The 14,760-nt window shown below is 40.7% G+C and overlaps 1 protein-coding gene across 2 annotated transcripts in view; it reads left to right on the top strand.

The window, feature by feature from the left end:
• DAAM1 (dishevelled associated activator of morphogenesis 1) overlaps positions 1-14,760 on the top strand; it is a 229,885-nt gene that overhangs the window by 203,252 nt on the left and 11,873 nt on the right. For both annotated transcript variants that reach the window (XM_006864597.1, XM_006864598.1), the window contains 5 exons: positions 2,322-2,428; positions 4,578-4,666; positions 5,912-6,080; positions 11,554-11,661; positions 13,686-13,746. In XM_006864597.1, coding sequence (XP_006864659.1) covers positions 2,322-2,428; positions 4,578-4,666; positions 5,912-6,080; positions 11,554-11,661; positions 13,686-13,746 — 534 coding nt within the window. The remainder of the gene's footprint in view (positions 1-2,321; positions 2,429-4,577; positions 4,667-5,911; positions 6,081-11,553; positions 11,662-13,685; positions 13,747-14,760) is intronic.

Here is a 14,760-nt window from a genome sequence, read left to right as displayed (position 1 = left end):
TTAATGGAGTCCTAGTGTAGCACTGCAGAATAAGGCACTAGACTGCAAGGTGGTGCATAGATGCTCATGTGCGCACACACACTCACACACACACACCTTGCACTCATCCCACCAACTAGCTACTTCCTCTCTCTCTTCCCTAACACAGCCAAAGTTCCTGAAAGTTTGTCCACCCTCACTTCCTCTTCACTTTTCCTCAGCCCACGGCAGTCTGTCATCTTCACTTCCCAAAAGCTACTTTCACTAAGGACACTCACAACTCCTTGTTGCCAATGCCAGCAGAGACTTCACCGCCCTTACCTTCCTTGATTCTTGGTGACGTTCGACACTGTTGACTATTTCCCATGAGGAAATGCTTTCTTCCTTGACTCTGTGATTCCACAAAGGCCTCTCTGGCAACCCATTCTTTCTTTTGAAAGTTCCTCTTCTCCTTTTCCCATACCTTACATGCTAGCTTCTCCCATCGTCCTGCTATTTCCTTCTTGACAGTTCCCCTACGTATCTTACATCCATGCATTCAGTCATGTGCCTTTCACAGCCAACACTAATATGTTGTCTTCCATACAGATCTCTTCAGGACTTCAGACCCATTTATCCACAATTGTCTTTTCTAGAAATCACTACTTGGTTCTCTTGCTAGTATTTCACACACTCAACTCCCTAAGCATCTCTTCCTGAGTGTTCCCCATTACTTTCTGTGTACTTGTTGTCTCAGATCTCATCTGCAACTTCTTTTATGTCACCCATCACGTCAAATTTCTGAGACTGCACATCTCTATGGAAGCAGATAGCCTCATCTTTCTTCCAAGGAGTGGCTGATGGCTTTGGACTGCTGACCTTACAGTCAGCAACCTAATAGTGTCCCCCAGATAAAGTCTGTATTTCTTTATCTGGGTGACTACTTCTCCCGCCTCATTTCTTACTACAACCTAGCCTGGCTCCTCCCTATGCACCAACCTGTTACCCTACTTTTTCACCTGTCTAAAGGTCTAAATATTAAAAGTACCAAGGACTGCTAAAAGAACAAATAAATCTGTGTTGCAAGAAGTACAGTCAGAAGGCTCCTTGGAAGCCAGGATGACCAGATTTCGTCTCTCATACTTCAGACATAGTATCAGGAGGGACCAGTTCCTGGAGAAGAAGATCATGTTTGATAAAGTGAAAGGTTAGAGAAAAAGAGGAAGACCTCCAATGAGATGAATTGGCACAGTGACAGCAGCAATGGGCTCAAATGTAGCAACGATTGTGAGGTTAGCGCAGGACTGGGCAATGTTTTGTTTTGTTGTGTGTAGGGTCACTGGGAGTCGGTACTGACTCGATGGCACCTAAAAACAACATCAAATACTGTACTTTGCAGTCCAGATCTCCTTGGAATATATTTCCAACTTCTTGCCACTCACCTCCTTCCCTATAATTCCAGTTCTCTTTTTCTGCTGGTGGCAACCAGATTAACTGCCTGTCATAGATGTTCTGTGTTCCCTCAGTAAAACCCAGTAGACAGCTACAATACAAAGTGGACCACCCATTGCTTGCATCATGTTATAGGGAAGTTCTCAGAAGTCAGGGGCTCACTGTGTTTAAAAAAAAAATCTACAAAAAAATTTCAAAAATAGCATGAGGCACAGGCATGTGCACACATAGAAACAGTTTTGTACCTTCAGAGGAATTGGTAAATCTACAGAAGTACCTCTTCAACTTTCTGCATTGTTGCTATTTCTCCTATGTTTCATACACAATACAATACATTATGGAAACAAAAACTTCAGATCCTTATCATCCATTCCAACTCTAGTATGGAACTTAAAAAAGGGAGATGGAAATACATTAGCTGAACAAATAAGCGAATCAAATGGAACATATGCATAAGATTACTCATTTCAGCGTGATGTAATCGAAAAAGCAGAGCCTCAGCAGTCAAGAGACCTAGCTAGGTTCTGTTTCTGCCCAACTTACTTTTTAATCTCTCTAGGCCTCAGTTTTATCATCTAGAATGAGAGGACTGAACTAAATTATCTTATCTTCAAGTCCTCTCTAAGGGTCTAGGCAAAAACGTGTCCTGGTAATGAACTTCCATAATTCTGATTTGAGAGGCAACATTCAACAAAAAGGTGCCAGAAAAAACTCTTACATCCATTTAGCTGTTTCAAGTTACAATAGAAAGTCTTAATCATGTCGATTGTATACTTGCAACACCTGTGAGTAGACTGTGTACGTTGAACAATAAGACTTCATCTTGGGACAAACTAACTGAAAGAGTGAAAAATTACTGCAGGAATTGAAGTTAATAAACTTCAGTACTAATATTTGTGTGTACTTTTTAGCTTTTGAAATTTGTTCCTGAAAAAAGTGACATTGATCTTTTGGAGGAACATAAACATGAACTGGATCGGATGGCCAAGGCTGACAGATTCCTTTTTGAGATGAGTCGGTGAGTTTGAAAACACAGCAGGAAAATGCCACTTACCTGTCTAGAGAAGTGAAACTTTATTTCAAGGGGATGTCTGGGACAATTAACTTGAAGACTTTTAAGATTCTAAAAAGGGCCCCTAAAAAAAACTCAGGATCATTTCGATTATGACTCATAGCTACCCTTTAGGACACAGTGTAGAATTCCCTGTAGGGTTTCCAAGGTTGTAAATCTTTACTGATGCAGAATACCACATCTTGATCCCATGGAGATACTTCCAGTGGGTTCAAATGGCTGACTTTTCAGTTAGCAGCCTAGTATTTTAACCACTGTGCCCAGTGGTGCACATGGTTAAGAAGTGGACTGTTAAATTGGTTAGCAGTTCAAACCCTCCCTGAGGTGCCTTTGATGTAAGACTGGAAGTCAGGTTCTAAAAGATCACAGCTCTGAAAACTCTGTGGAATGCTGTTCTCTGCAAACATAGGGTTGCCATGAGTTGGAATTGAATCAACAGTAACCAACAGCAAACATCACTAACAGCAAAATGCAAAAGTCTTCTCAAGTCTGACCTGTATGGAATTCAATAGTTTTGTTTATCTGGGTCCCTGCCTGTGAGTGAGCCGGGTTAGGGTTTCTTCACAACTATCTCTCTGGACCTCTTAGGCTGATGTGATTTGGCTTTGTTGTTGTTGTTGTTGTTGTTAAGTGCCGTTGAGTCAGTTCCGACTCATAGCAACCATGTATAGGGTTTCTGAGGAATGGCTGATGGGTTTGACTTTGTTTGTAGTCCCATGCTTTTCCTAAAGTGCCACACCAATGACCTGATGAACACTTTTGTTCTGGTTCCCATGTTATTCTCCTTATCACTTTGATTTCTTGGGACATTATCTCACGTCTCCTAGTACCTTGGCATCTCAAGGTTGTCATAAAAAAATTTTTTTAATGGATTCAGGCAATGCCCACCTCAGAGCCCACATCACTGAACAGCTGCAGGTAGGGTGTCAAATCATGACACCTGACAATTGCAGACATCATTAATCAGTCATGCCACTCTTCCTCATGGAACCTTGGCAGGTTTCTGAGTCCTTCTCCAGAAAGCTCTGCAGGCAGTCACTGCTCAGTAATTGGGTCTGGCATGACAGTTGGGTCTGTTTGCCATTCCGGGTGTAGAGAAGAGCCGATGCTATAGAAACTCTCCGTCAACCTTTAAGCAAAATTCTTCTCCTGAGTACCAAAGGTCAAGCTGAGGTGAGCACATCTCTCATTTCATTTCTTCCACATCGGCTCTTATTTTTTTATTGTTACATCTCAACGTACAGTTATATGTGCTACTGTAGACAAAGGATAGTTTTGAAATTTCGAATCATGCACCAAGCATCCCTGTGTGTCCACAAATAGAGGGCTACTTGTTGTCATTGCCACTTAATAAATTTCTAGATCTTTGCAGGTATCATCCCATTTAATTGTCCCAGCTACCTTGCCAGGCAGATTGTTAGTTAGGGAGGTAGTCTCTTCATTCTCTGGACAAGAAATGATGCTGTGGGTTAATGCGCTGGACTGCAAAGTTGGTTTGAACAGCAAGGTCAGCAGTTCAAGCTCACCAGCCACTCCTCAGAAACCCTGTATAGGGTCTCTAGGGGTCGGAACCAACTCAACAGCTCTTAACAACAACAACAATGAGATGCAAATCTGGGATCTCAGACTAACTCTATTAGTTCTGGAGGACAGACCAATCCCTAATGGACAGAAACCTCCACCATAGGACAGGTTAGGCATTGTTTCAGAAGGCTTGGATAAAAATGCCTTCTGGAACCCCCTCAGCAACACGGAGCAACTTACCATGGGGGTCTTCAGAAGACAGGATGACCTAGTCATCTCTAGTTGCTTGTCCTGGTGTGGCATTGTAGGATAAGCACTCGACCACAAGGTCAGTTTAAACCGCAAGGTCAGCGGTTGGGAGATGGGGGCTCGGCTGCAATCACCTGAATTCCACAGATGGATGGAAGTGGCTCTCCAGGTAAAGTTGGCTGCGCACCTGTACACCTGTGGGCTGGAGAGCTGCTTGTGTGTGGGAGGGTGAAGGTGAGGGGAGAACTCCCGGGTGCCTCTGCCTCTGTGTCTCTACATTTGTATGAAAATGAACAATGATTATCTGTGTTTGTTCTTACAGAATCAATCATTATCAACAAAGGTTGCAATCACTGTACTTCAAAAAGAAGTTTGCAGAGCGTGTGGCTGAAGTTAAACCAAAAGTGGAAGGTAAAGTCTAGCTGCCTAGGTTGGAAATGATGTTTGCTTTAAATGCCATTTTGCAAGCGCATTTTATGTGCATATACTAAACATGACCCCTTTCGCGATTTTTCTCTTGAGAGCTTTTGAAATTCTGATGGAAAACTACTTCGGTCAGCCATTGGCACGGTGGTCTGGTCAGGGCTGGCCTCTGGAGCTCAGAGCAGACTGGGTTCCTCTGCAGTGTTAGGCTTTTTACCATATCGGCCATTGGTGAGGAAGCACTGAGCTGTAAATCACAAGGCCCGTATTGGAGCTCACCAGTTGCTCCTGAAAAGACTATATACAGCCTTGGAAACCCTATACAGGGTCACTATGAATCGGAACTGACTCAACAGCATGTAACAACAACAACATACTAGCATTAGACCTGTAATTAGCTTTATTGCCACAGGGTCACAATAGATTAATCTAAGGGAAACTTTGAGGCTTTAGTCTAGTTTGATTTTGAGACTGTTACATTTTTAAGTGTTAGAAATGTGTGTAAAGCAACGGCAGAGCCCAGTCACAAAACCTGGGCTGGAACATGGGATCCCTGGGGCCCTGATCCTTGTATGACACTTTGAAGTTTTGTCTTGTAACAAATCTGGCCCTTTTTCTGTCAGTGGACTTGATCGGTAAACCAGTTGATGTGACTCAATGCCAGGCAAGTAAGTGTTTGCAAAAGAATGTGAGAAATGCAGTTGTACAGACTACTAAATGCTTAAGATTGATGAATGCACCAAGAAGAAGACTGACCAGGGGTAGGACTAGCTACTCCTCAGACCCTATACTGACTCAGCAGCACTAACATCATATTATAAGAAGGACTCTTGATATCACAGTGGGTACAACGTTGGACTGCTGACCGCAAGGTTGAGTGTTCACACCCACTAGCCTCAGCCAGAGAAAGATGGGGCTCTCTGCTCCCATGAAGATTTACAGTCTTGGAAGAAAACCTATGAAGCAGTTCTACTCTGGCCTACACAGTTGTTTTGAGTCAGAAACAACTCCATGGCAATGGAAATTTTTTATCACTGATTTTCACAACTTTAGCTGGCCCCATCCGCCCCCTTGTTTTTGTTTCTGGTTTAAGTGTTTTGACAATTGTCCTTGATAGTCTGATGCCCCAATCTTACATCTTCAATATCTGTTGTTAGGTATGTGGATTTGGAATGGATATCACTGAAAAGTCTTGGTTATAACTTTTGCATTTCTATGTGTTGTATTTTGAAGCAATTCGTTCTGGCTCTGAGGAGGTATTTAGCAGCAGTGCCCTGAAGCAGCTGCTAGAAGTGGTTTTGGCATTTGGGAATTATATGAATAAAGGCCAAAGAGGCAATGCATATGGATTCAAGATTTCTAGCCTAAACAAGATTGCTGACACAAAGTCCAGTATTGACAAGTAAGTGTATATTTTGTTTTTGAAAAAAGGGTGGCCATTTTCATTTCCTGATGTTAAAACAAGTTATGATTGTATAAGAATGAATTTTAATCTGAGAGACAATTGTACTTCAGCTTCTTGAGAAGCCAGCTACTAATCTTGGTGGTCTTTGTTAGTTCATGTGAGGGGCCATAGGGCAGGGCTTGCTTCTGTGGCTGTTGTAATTAAAGGGCGTTTAATGGTATGACACTGTGGGCTAATGTACCAGACTGCAAAGCCATTTGAACTGCAAGGTTGGCAGTTGAAGCTCACCAGCTGCTCCTTGGAAACCCTATACAGGGTCACTATGGTTCGGGACCGACTCAATGGCACTTCACAACAACAATGGCAATGCATCTTTATCACAACAAAAAACTGGCAGTTTGAATTAACCCAGTGTTTCCACAGAAGACTAGACCTGCTATCAGTTTCCACAAGAATTACCGCCTAGAAAACCCCATTATTGGGCAGTTCTACTCAGTGACATCCAACAATAACAAGTGAACTCTGCAGTGGCAGGAATGATGGGAACCAGGCTTCATTTTGAACCCTAACCTATGACCTTGAGAGAACCATAGAGTGAGTGACAGCTTTCTGGGAGACAATGTTTGACGGTCTCCTAAGGACATCGTGACAGCAGTCCAGAATTGGTTCTGACTCTCCTGGGAGTCCCAGAGTAGAGACACTCATTACCATCTGTACGTGAGCACACTCACTTTCTCAAAATGCAGAGGAAATTACGTCACTGTGTCCATTGCATCAAACTGGCCCAAGAACAGCAAACCCACACAAGGACTTTACAGGTGTACTGTCAGTAAGCTGGAGTGAACAGTCCATGTTTCTCTTGCCCCTGGAAATTTGCCTAGGGGTGAAAAAAGCGTCTTGGGATTTTGGATGACTTTGTCCTCGTAGGCTGCATTCTTAGGGCATTCTCATGACTTATTCAATTAACAATCATTTTTTGAGCATCTACTAGATAAGGAATATACAGACAGTTTCTAAGCCTAAAGTTATCCTAGTTGGGACCTGTTACTGAAAAAGTGGTCAAATATATTAGATTAAACATGGATTCTGCTGGATACTGATGGTATTTTATTTTTTATATAGTTTTATGGCTTAGATCTGTATAGGTGCATACTCAAATTTCTGCTGACAAATTACTAAATTTCTATTTGTGAATATTCACAGAAAATGCTATTTCATTTCTGACTGTGAAGATATCCATTTTATTCACTTTTAAGATTGCTTTTGCTTTAGATACAGAAACAACCTGATTATGACCCTACAGTATTGTAATGGTTATGAATCTGCCTGCTAACCTCAAGGTCTGCAGTTCAAAACTACCAGCTGTTCCACAGGAGCGAGATGAGACTTTCTGCTCCTTTAAAGATTTACAGCCTCGTTTGAAGGACCTTTGGCATGCCAGTTTGATCTCATAATTACACTGTGTGCACATTCTATAAAAAATAATTCAAAACTAAAAAAAAAAAGAGTTACAGCCTCAGAAACCCTATTCAGGGACGCCATGAGTCAGAACCCACTCCACGGCACACCACCAGTTTTGAACAGTATAGTGTATGCGTCTTGGTGTGGCGCTGTAGGATAAGCACTGGACTGGTAATCACCAGGTTAGCAATGATTTAAAACAAAGCCCCCTGGAGCATTTCTTGGTGAAAGAAACTGACAACTGATATGTTACTAGAATATGAAGCTTATTGGATTTCTAGGTTGTTTCCCTTTCAACATTGGAGCCAAGAGCTATCTGGAAAAAAATATGATGTATAAATGCATTTTGACTGTTGATATTCAGCTGCTCATTCAAGGACTCATTAAAATGCTTCCTAGAAAGTGAACAGATCTTGTTGTAGACACAGATGAGAAATGCTTTGGGTGTGAATAACAGGTAGGGTCATTAGGCACATTCACTCTAGTTTCTTTGAAAGCTTTTGTTCCTCTGAGGTTCTCACTGACTTCAAAGGAACTTGCACAATTGATTCTTAAAGGTATGCTTCTCTGCACCAGGACTCTTCTTACAACTATGGACTGTTCACTCTAATTATTCCTAATTAGTGAGGCTTTTACCCTACATTTTCTACAGCTGTCATGGAGCACATTGTTATGGTAACTGAAGAAACCAGCAATGTGCTAAAATTGCAAGGCTAAACTTAATTCTTGCATCTTGTGGAGATGGATTAATGAGAGGCAGCTGTTAGGGTATAGCAGTTGTTGGCTGGTGCCATTGAGTCGAATCCAACTCATGGTCACCTGACGTATGCAGAGTAGAGCTGCTTCATAGGGTTTTCAAGGCAGTGACTTTTCAGAAGTGGAACACCAGGTTTGTCTTCCAAATGCCTCTGGGTAGACTCAAACCGCCAGCCTTTTAGCTAGTAGCCCAATTTATAACAGTTTGTGCCATCCAGGGATTCTGTGATAGCAATGTCACTTGATTTTTAACGTAAACACGTGATGCTCTTTAAAGCACTTTCGAGTCACATTTCATTTCACGCCACAGACTGGCAGGATCACGAGGCCCATTTAGCTTTCTTATTGTGTTGGGCAATTCTGCAAAAAACCTCTTTTGTGGCTGACTCAACTATTTTCAGTCACCTCCAAAGCTGGGCAGTGGGTAAGGAAGACCAGGGATTAATGGATCTATTTGAATTACAGTGTTTAAAACAAAGCCCCCCTGGAGCAGTTCTTGGTGAAACAAGCTGACAATCGATATGTACTAGAATATGAAGCGTATGGGATTTCTAGGTTGTAAAGCAAATACTGTTGACTATACCATGGATTGCTCAAATGAGCAAATCTCTCGCGGAAGAAGTACGATCAGAATGTTCCATAGGAGTGAGGATGTAGAGACTTGGTGTCATGTAGTCTGGACATGTTATCAGAAAGGACTAATCACTAGAGAAGGACATCATGTTTAGTAAAGTTAGAAGGTCAGCGTAAAAGAGGAAGATGGATTCACACAGTGGCTTCAACAATGGTTCAATCAAAGCAATGATTATGAGATGTTGCGGGACCAGGCAGCATTGTTTCACTGTGAGTTGGAACCAACTCATCAGCACTTAACAATAATTCAATTCAGTTCACACCAAGAAAGGTATTTGGCCATGCAAGTATTTGGCACCTGTTCTGTTGGTTTGTGAACATCTCTACCAAAATATGGATTTTGTTTGGAGGTTGCATTGTTTGCCTATGAAAGCAGCCATCTCTTAAAGAAGGTTTTTCTCTTCAATTGGGTATGTGGGTTTGAGGGAAAAGAAACGCTCACTAACCAGCAAAATCAACAATGATGCCAGCTCACTTGCCCCTGGAACTTTCTATGAGAAAGTATTTGCTTATTGAAGTTACTACAGAACTTATCTAGTGCAATACCTGCTTGAAAGGATAAATTAAAAGTTATGTCTAATCTTTCTCCCTGTGAATAATTGGCCCCCCCCAAATTATCAACAGTATCTTATAAACACAGCAGTGTATTCGAATCGCAGTGCCTTGCTATGATCAATCGTTCATTAAATGTTTGTTAAATTGAATCTAATCAAAAGCTGCACAATCCACTGTGTGTGACTGTTTAGTTGTTATTCATTCTTCAAGAATTTGTGTTCAGTCAAATACGGTGTGATTTGGATAGCAAATCAATATGAAGATCTAACCTGGTTTTAAGCGTTTCTCCACTGAGAAAAGCTGTATGTACATTCATTGAAAAGTTCTCTAAATAATGAGGTTTTTCTCTAAAATAATGAAGAAAAGTCTCTTTGCCCTTTTTTGTGAGAGCAGCTGGGATTTTTCTCCCTCACTCTGTCCCTCAAGCAGTAGGTAGAAACATAGACACACATATAGATACTATGACCAATAAATTTGAAATAGAATGATGCAGCTGAACATCTCCAAATTAAGTGGTCATAATTATTGGCTACTGTTTTACTTTGCTGGGCAATTTCTTTTTCTTTTTTATTCTAAATTATTGACGTTGTTGTTAAGTGCCATCAAGTCGGTTCAACTCATAGCAATCCTGTATAGGGTTTCCAAGGAGCGGCTGGTGAGCATGACCTGCCAACCTTACTGTTCAAACCAACTTTTTAGTGCAGCGCATTAATCCTCAGGACTCTAAAGCCTACAGGTATTCCCAGGTGGTCTCCCGTCCAAGTATTAACCAGGCTCGACTCCTGCTTAGCTTCCAAGATCAGACGAGATGGGGCGCATTCAGGGTAGTTTAAAACAATGCGAGCTCCTCCTTGGGGTGACTCTGAAGACTAAGATTGCTTTTTATCTGTGGAGTCACAAGGGTTTCCATTGTCAGAGAAAAGACAATCATTTGAAAATTCTGATTCAGTTAATTTGGAGGTAACTGAGAGTGCTGAGACTTGGCATTGTGAATTAGCAGATCTTCTCAAATCATGGAAAAGTTTTTAAAGAAATGCATTTGCATCCTCCTCGTTGTAGTTACTTCAATAGACTAGTGGAACTGGATCCTGGCTGTAAGAATCACAAGGGAGTTTTTAAAAATCCTCATGCCTGACCCCACCTCATTCCAATTAAATGTACCCCTGGGGTGGGCTCAGGCATCTGGGATCCAGGTGATTATAATGTTCCCCAGAGTCAGGGACCCAGGGACCAGACTAACACAGCTTGCCTGGTAGATAGTGTTATCAGACTCCCGCCGGCCTTTTCAGTACAGGTCACTCTGGGTTCAGCTCTGTGACTGCTGTGGAGGGAGCTGGCACCACCAACTGTTATAACAACTAAGGATTATACAGTTAGGAGCTGAAGTGTTGCTAAAATTAGGAAGTAGATTCACAGCTGCAAGGATATTATATACATGATTGCACAATCATGGCCTATTTCCAGGCTCAGCCCTGAAATAAGGGAAGGGGCATTCTAGCTTTCTAGGTAGTCAGCAAAACACATTAGGCAGATAGAAGCTTAAATGGAGGGGGAGAAGTTATCATTTTATAGTTAAAAGAAACCTTCCTTAAGTAAGCGCCATCAAGAATGATCATCAATGAGATGCTCTTCTGTACTTTCAGATTTGAAACTAGCTGTGCTCTTGGGTGGATTAAACAACTCTTCATCCCTACGTCTCCTCTACTTTACCCAGGACTGCTAGTTCTGAACTCAAAAGGGACACCCCCATCTTTAGGTAGACTTCAGCTTGCCTCCACCAGCATTAGTTCAGGCTCCCTGCCATCATTCATCCTATTACCCAGATTGTAAAGGATGCTCTTTAGGGGCTAAAGAAAATGCATGCATCCTTTTGATATATATTTACATAGATTCCCACATAGACTTTTTCCTTCTCCTCTTATTTTGAAAATCCCTGCCTTTTGGGAACTTGCTAAATTTGAAATTGATGCAGGAATATAGTGTTACTGGGGGTTCAACTACTTGAACATATAAATCTGATACAGACATTAATACAAGTTAATACTCTCCCCTTCTTTAATTCTAGGAACATTACCCTTTTGCACTATCTCATAACTATTGTGGAAAAGAAATACCCCAAGGTTCTCAATCTAAATGAAGAATTGCAGGATATCCCTGAAGCAGCAAAAGTAAAGTAAGTACTTACAGTGAACTGTTTTAAATCACTTGGACCACGCTGGAGCCATGGCTATAGTTAGCATTGCATAAAGACAGTCCTGTTTGTTTTTCCCTGAGCGGTACATGAAGTAAAGTTTGAATCCTATCCAAATCACTCAAATGTGTTACAAGGTTCTGAATATATTTTTGTTCTAGCTCCTTTGGCATACCGTTGCATGCAATATTTAACTTTTACAAAACCTCATTTTCTGAGCTATTAAGAGTATAGGAAAGGAATGTGGTTTTATTAGTACTTTTAAAAAGTGGCTGTATTAAAATACAGGTAGGAGCATTCTTAGTCAAATGAGAATATGTGGTTTAGCAACTAGAAACCCCATACGTAAAGTTGTTGCCAGTAACTTTCACATATGCACACACTCTCAGAAACCAAGGCAACCATTTAATGGAAAGCAGTCTTTATGCAAATAAAGAAACTAAAAATAAAATGGAAAGTTGCCAAACTTTGTACCACAAATTTCACACCATGTTTCAAGACTTGGAGCACACAGTTTTCCTTGCCTTTTTCTTCCCTCCTCCTTTAAAAAAAATCATATATTTAAACAGCATTTTTTTGCAATGAAATTAAGAAGCATAATGAGCAAGGTAAATTTTTCTTTTCCCTCTGTAGCATTTGTGTTGTGTAAGGCATGAAATTTTTAAAATGCAATATTGGTAAATTTGTTAACGTGTGAATTAGTTAGAAATAGATCATCTCTAATGTTTAAAAGGAGTCTTGGTGTGGCTCTGTAAGGTAGGCACTGTGTACTGCAAGGTCTGTTTGAACTTCAAGGTCAACTGTTCAAACCCAGCAGCCACTCCTCATAAACCCTATGCAGGGTCACTATGAGTTGGAACTGACTCAATGGCACTTCACAACAACAACAATGTTAAAAGCCATCATATAGAAAGAACTATGGGGAAAACCCAGGAAACTTTGCCCTAAAAAGAAAAAGAAAAAAAAAAAGACAACAAAAGTAAAAACTACTCAGTACAACTGTAAGAAAACTCATTGTTAATTGAAATCTAAGCTATATTCAAAACTACCAGCTGTTCCATGGGAGAAAGATGAGGCTTTCTGCTCCTGTAAAGATTTACAGCCTCGGAAACCCTGTACAGGGTCGCTATGAGTCAGAACCTACTCCATGGCACATAACCACCACCATCCAAAGTATATTACCTTGTAATATTCATTTTACTAGCGCTTTAGTGAAAAGTGATACAAGTAATTCTGGAGACATGCAATGTGAATGTGACTTTGTATAAACGACTTTCTTTTATTAAAAGGGAGTCAAATATGGCAGGAAATTTATTTCCACCTATATCTGTCTACATATAGTAATTGGCTTAAGTAAGGTTTATGTGAGATTGAAATATAGAATATTTTTTACACACATGAGATTTTGCTATTTTTGAATTGTTATTAAGTGCCATGTAGTCGGTTCCTACTCATAGCAACCCCGTATAGGATTTCTGAAGCTTTAAATCTTCTTGGAAGCAGAAAGCCTTATCTTTCTCTTGCAGAGCCTCTGGTAGGCTTGAACTGCAGACCTAGTAGTTCCATATCTAAGTTCCATAAATCTAAAATGTCTTTTTGTGAGATTTGGAGCCCTTAAGTGGTATACACAGTTAATGCATTCAGGGACTGGCTACTAATTGAAAGGTTAAGGATTCAAGTCCACCCAGAGGTATGTACCTCAGAAGAAATGTCTGGTGATCAATATCTGAAAAATTAGCCATTGAAAATTCTGTGGAACACAGTTCTACTCTGACACACCCGGGGTCATTATGAATCAATATTGCCTCTATGACAAGAAGTGACTGCTCTGAGCATCATCATGAGTTGGAATTAACTCTATGACAATTGGTAAACCACTCTATGAGATCTAAACATAGAAAGGAATTTCTTGAAATTTTAAATAAACTAGTATGGATTTCCAAGCAAGAAATATTTACATTTAAGTCATCATATGTTGGTTACTAAAATGTTACTATTTAAAACAGCATGACTGAGCTGGACAAAGAAATAAGTACCTTGAGAAGCGGCTTAAAAGCAGTAGAGACCGTGAGTATTTGTTTCTCATTTTAATTCCTAGTCTTCTTATTATCTCTGGTGCTGGTGATTTTCAGCAGTGAGTCTCTGGTTGCCTTAGCATGTGGTTTGCCCAGAGTAGTAAACAGTTATTGAAAACAAGAACAACAAAGCGGCAAAGGCAGCGTGTTTAGCCTGGCCACTTGATTGCAGGCAGCAGCATGCCGTGGGTGGGTCAGTGGAGCAGTTGGTCAGAAACAAACTAGGGTAGTATACTGGTACTCATGAAAACTGAACGTTTAACACCATATATAGGGTTAGCACATGATATTTCTATAAACATATTTGTATGTGTTGTAAACATATCCAAGTCTGTAATACCACAAACAGTGCGCAAAGTTATGTAAACCGCTTCACCAAACACCTTGAGGGAATCAGTCACCAGGCCTGAAGACTAGAGCCCATAGTCTCAGGGAAGTTAAGGTCAACAATATGATGCACAGTGTTCTTTTTATTATTATTATTAATGTGAACTGAGTGATAGTTTACATGGGAGAACATTGGCTTTACACCATCGTTTCAATGCAATGATTACAATCTCCTTTGTGCATCATCATTTAACAGTATTTGCTTCCATTTCCTCTGGGGTTTGGGGGTTTTGGCTGTTTGTTTTTTTGCGGGGGTAAGGAGATGTACACAAAAACACTCAGGAATATATAACCATTTAAACAACCAAAGGGCACATTCTGCAAGCCTATCTCCTGGCTGTCAGCACTCAGTCCCTCTTTTTCCATGAGTGTAGAGTCCTCTGCTGCTCCCTCTCTTCATGTCCTCATCTCTGCTTCCATCTCTGGTGTCGCTGCTTCTCTGGATAGAGTCCTGCACTCCACTTGTGCTCTTTTCCCTTGATGGTCCTAGGATCTTGTTTCTAGACTGTAAGATTAACTACTCTCCCATTTTTGTTACAAAATTTCTACCTTTATAGTTGTGACAGTCGCGATTAGTCATGATAACAGTTACTCACTATTGAATCATAATCTTTTTTTT

This window comes from Chrysochloris asiatica, unplaced genomic scaffold (genome assembly GCF_000296735.1).
Source record: "Chrysochloris asiatica unplaced genomic scaffold, ChrAsi1.0 scaffold00067, whole genome shotgun sequence".
In the NCBI taxonomy this organism is placed as follows: Eukaryota; Metazoa; Chordata; class Mammalia; order Afrosoricida; family Chrysochloridae; genus Chrysochloris; species Chrysochloris asiatica.
This window is presented reverse-complemented; position numbering and strand designations above follow the sequence as displayed.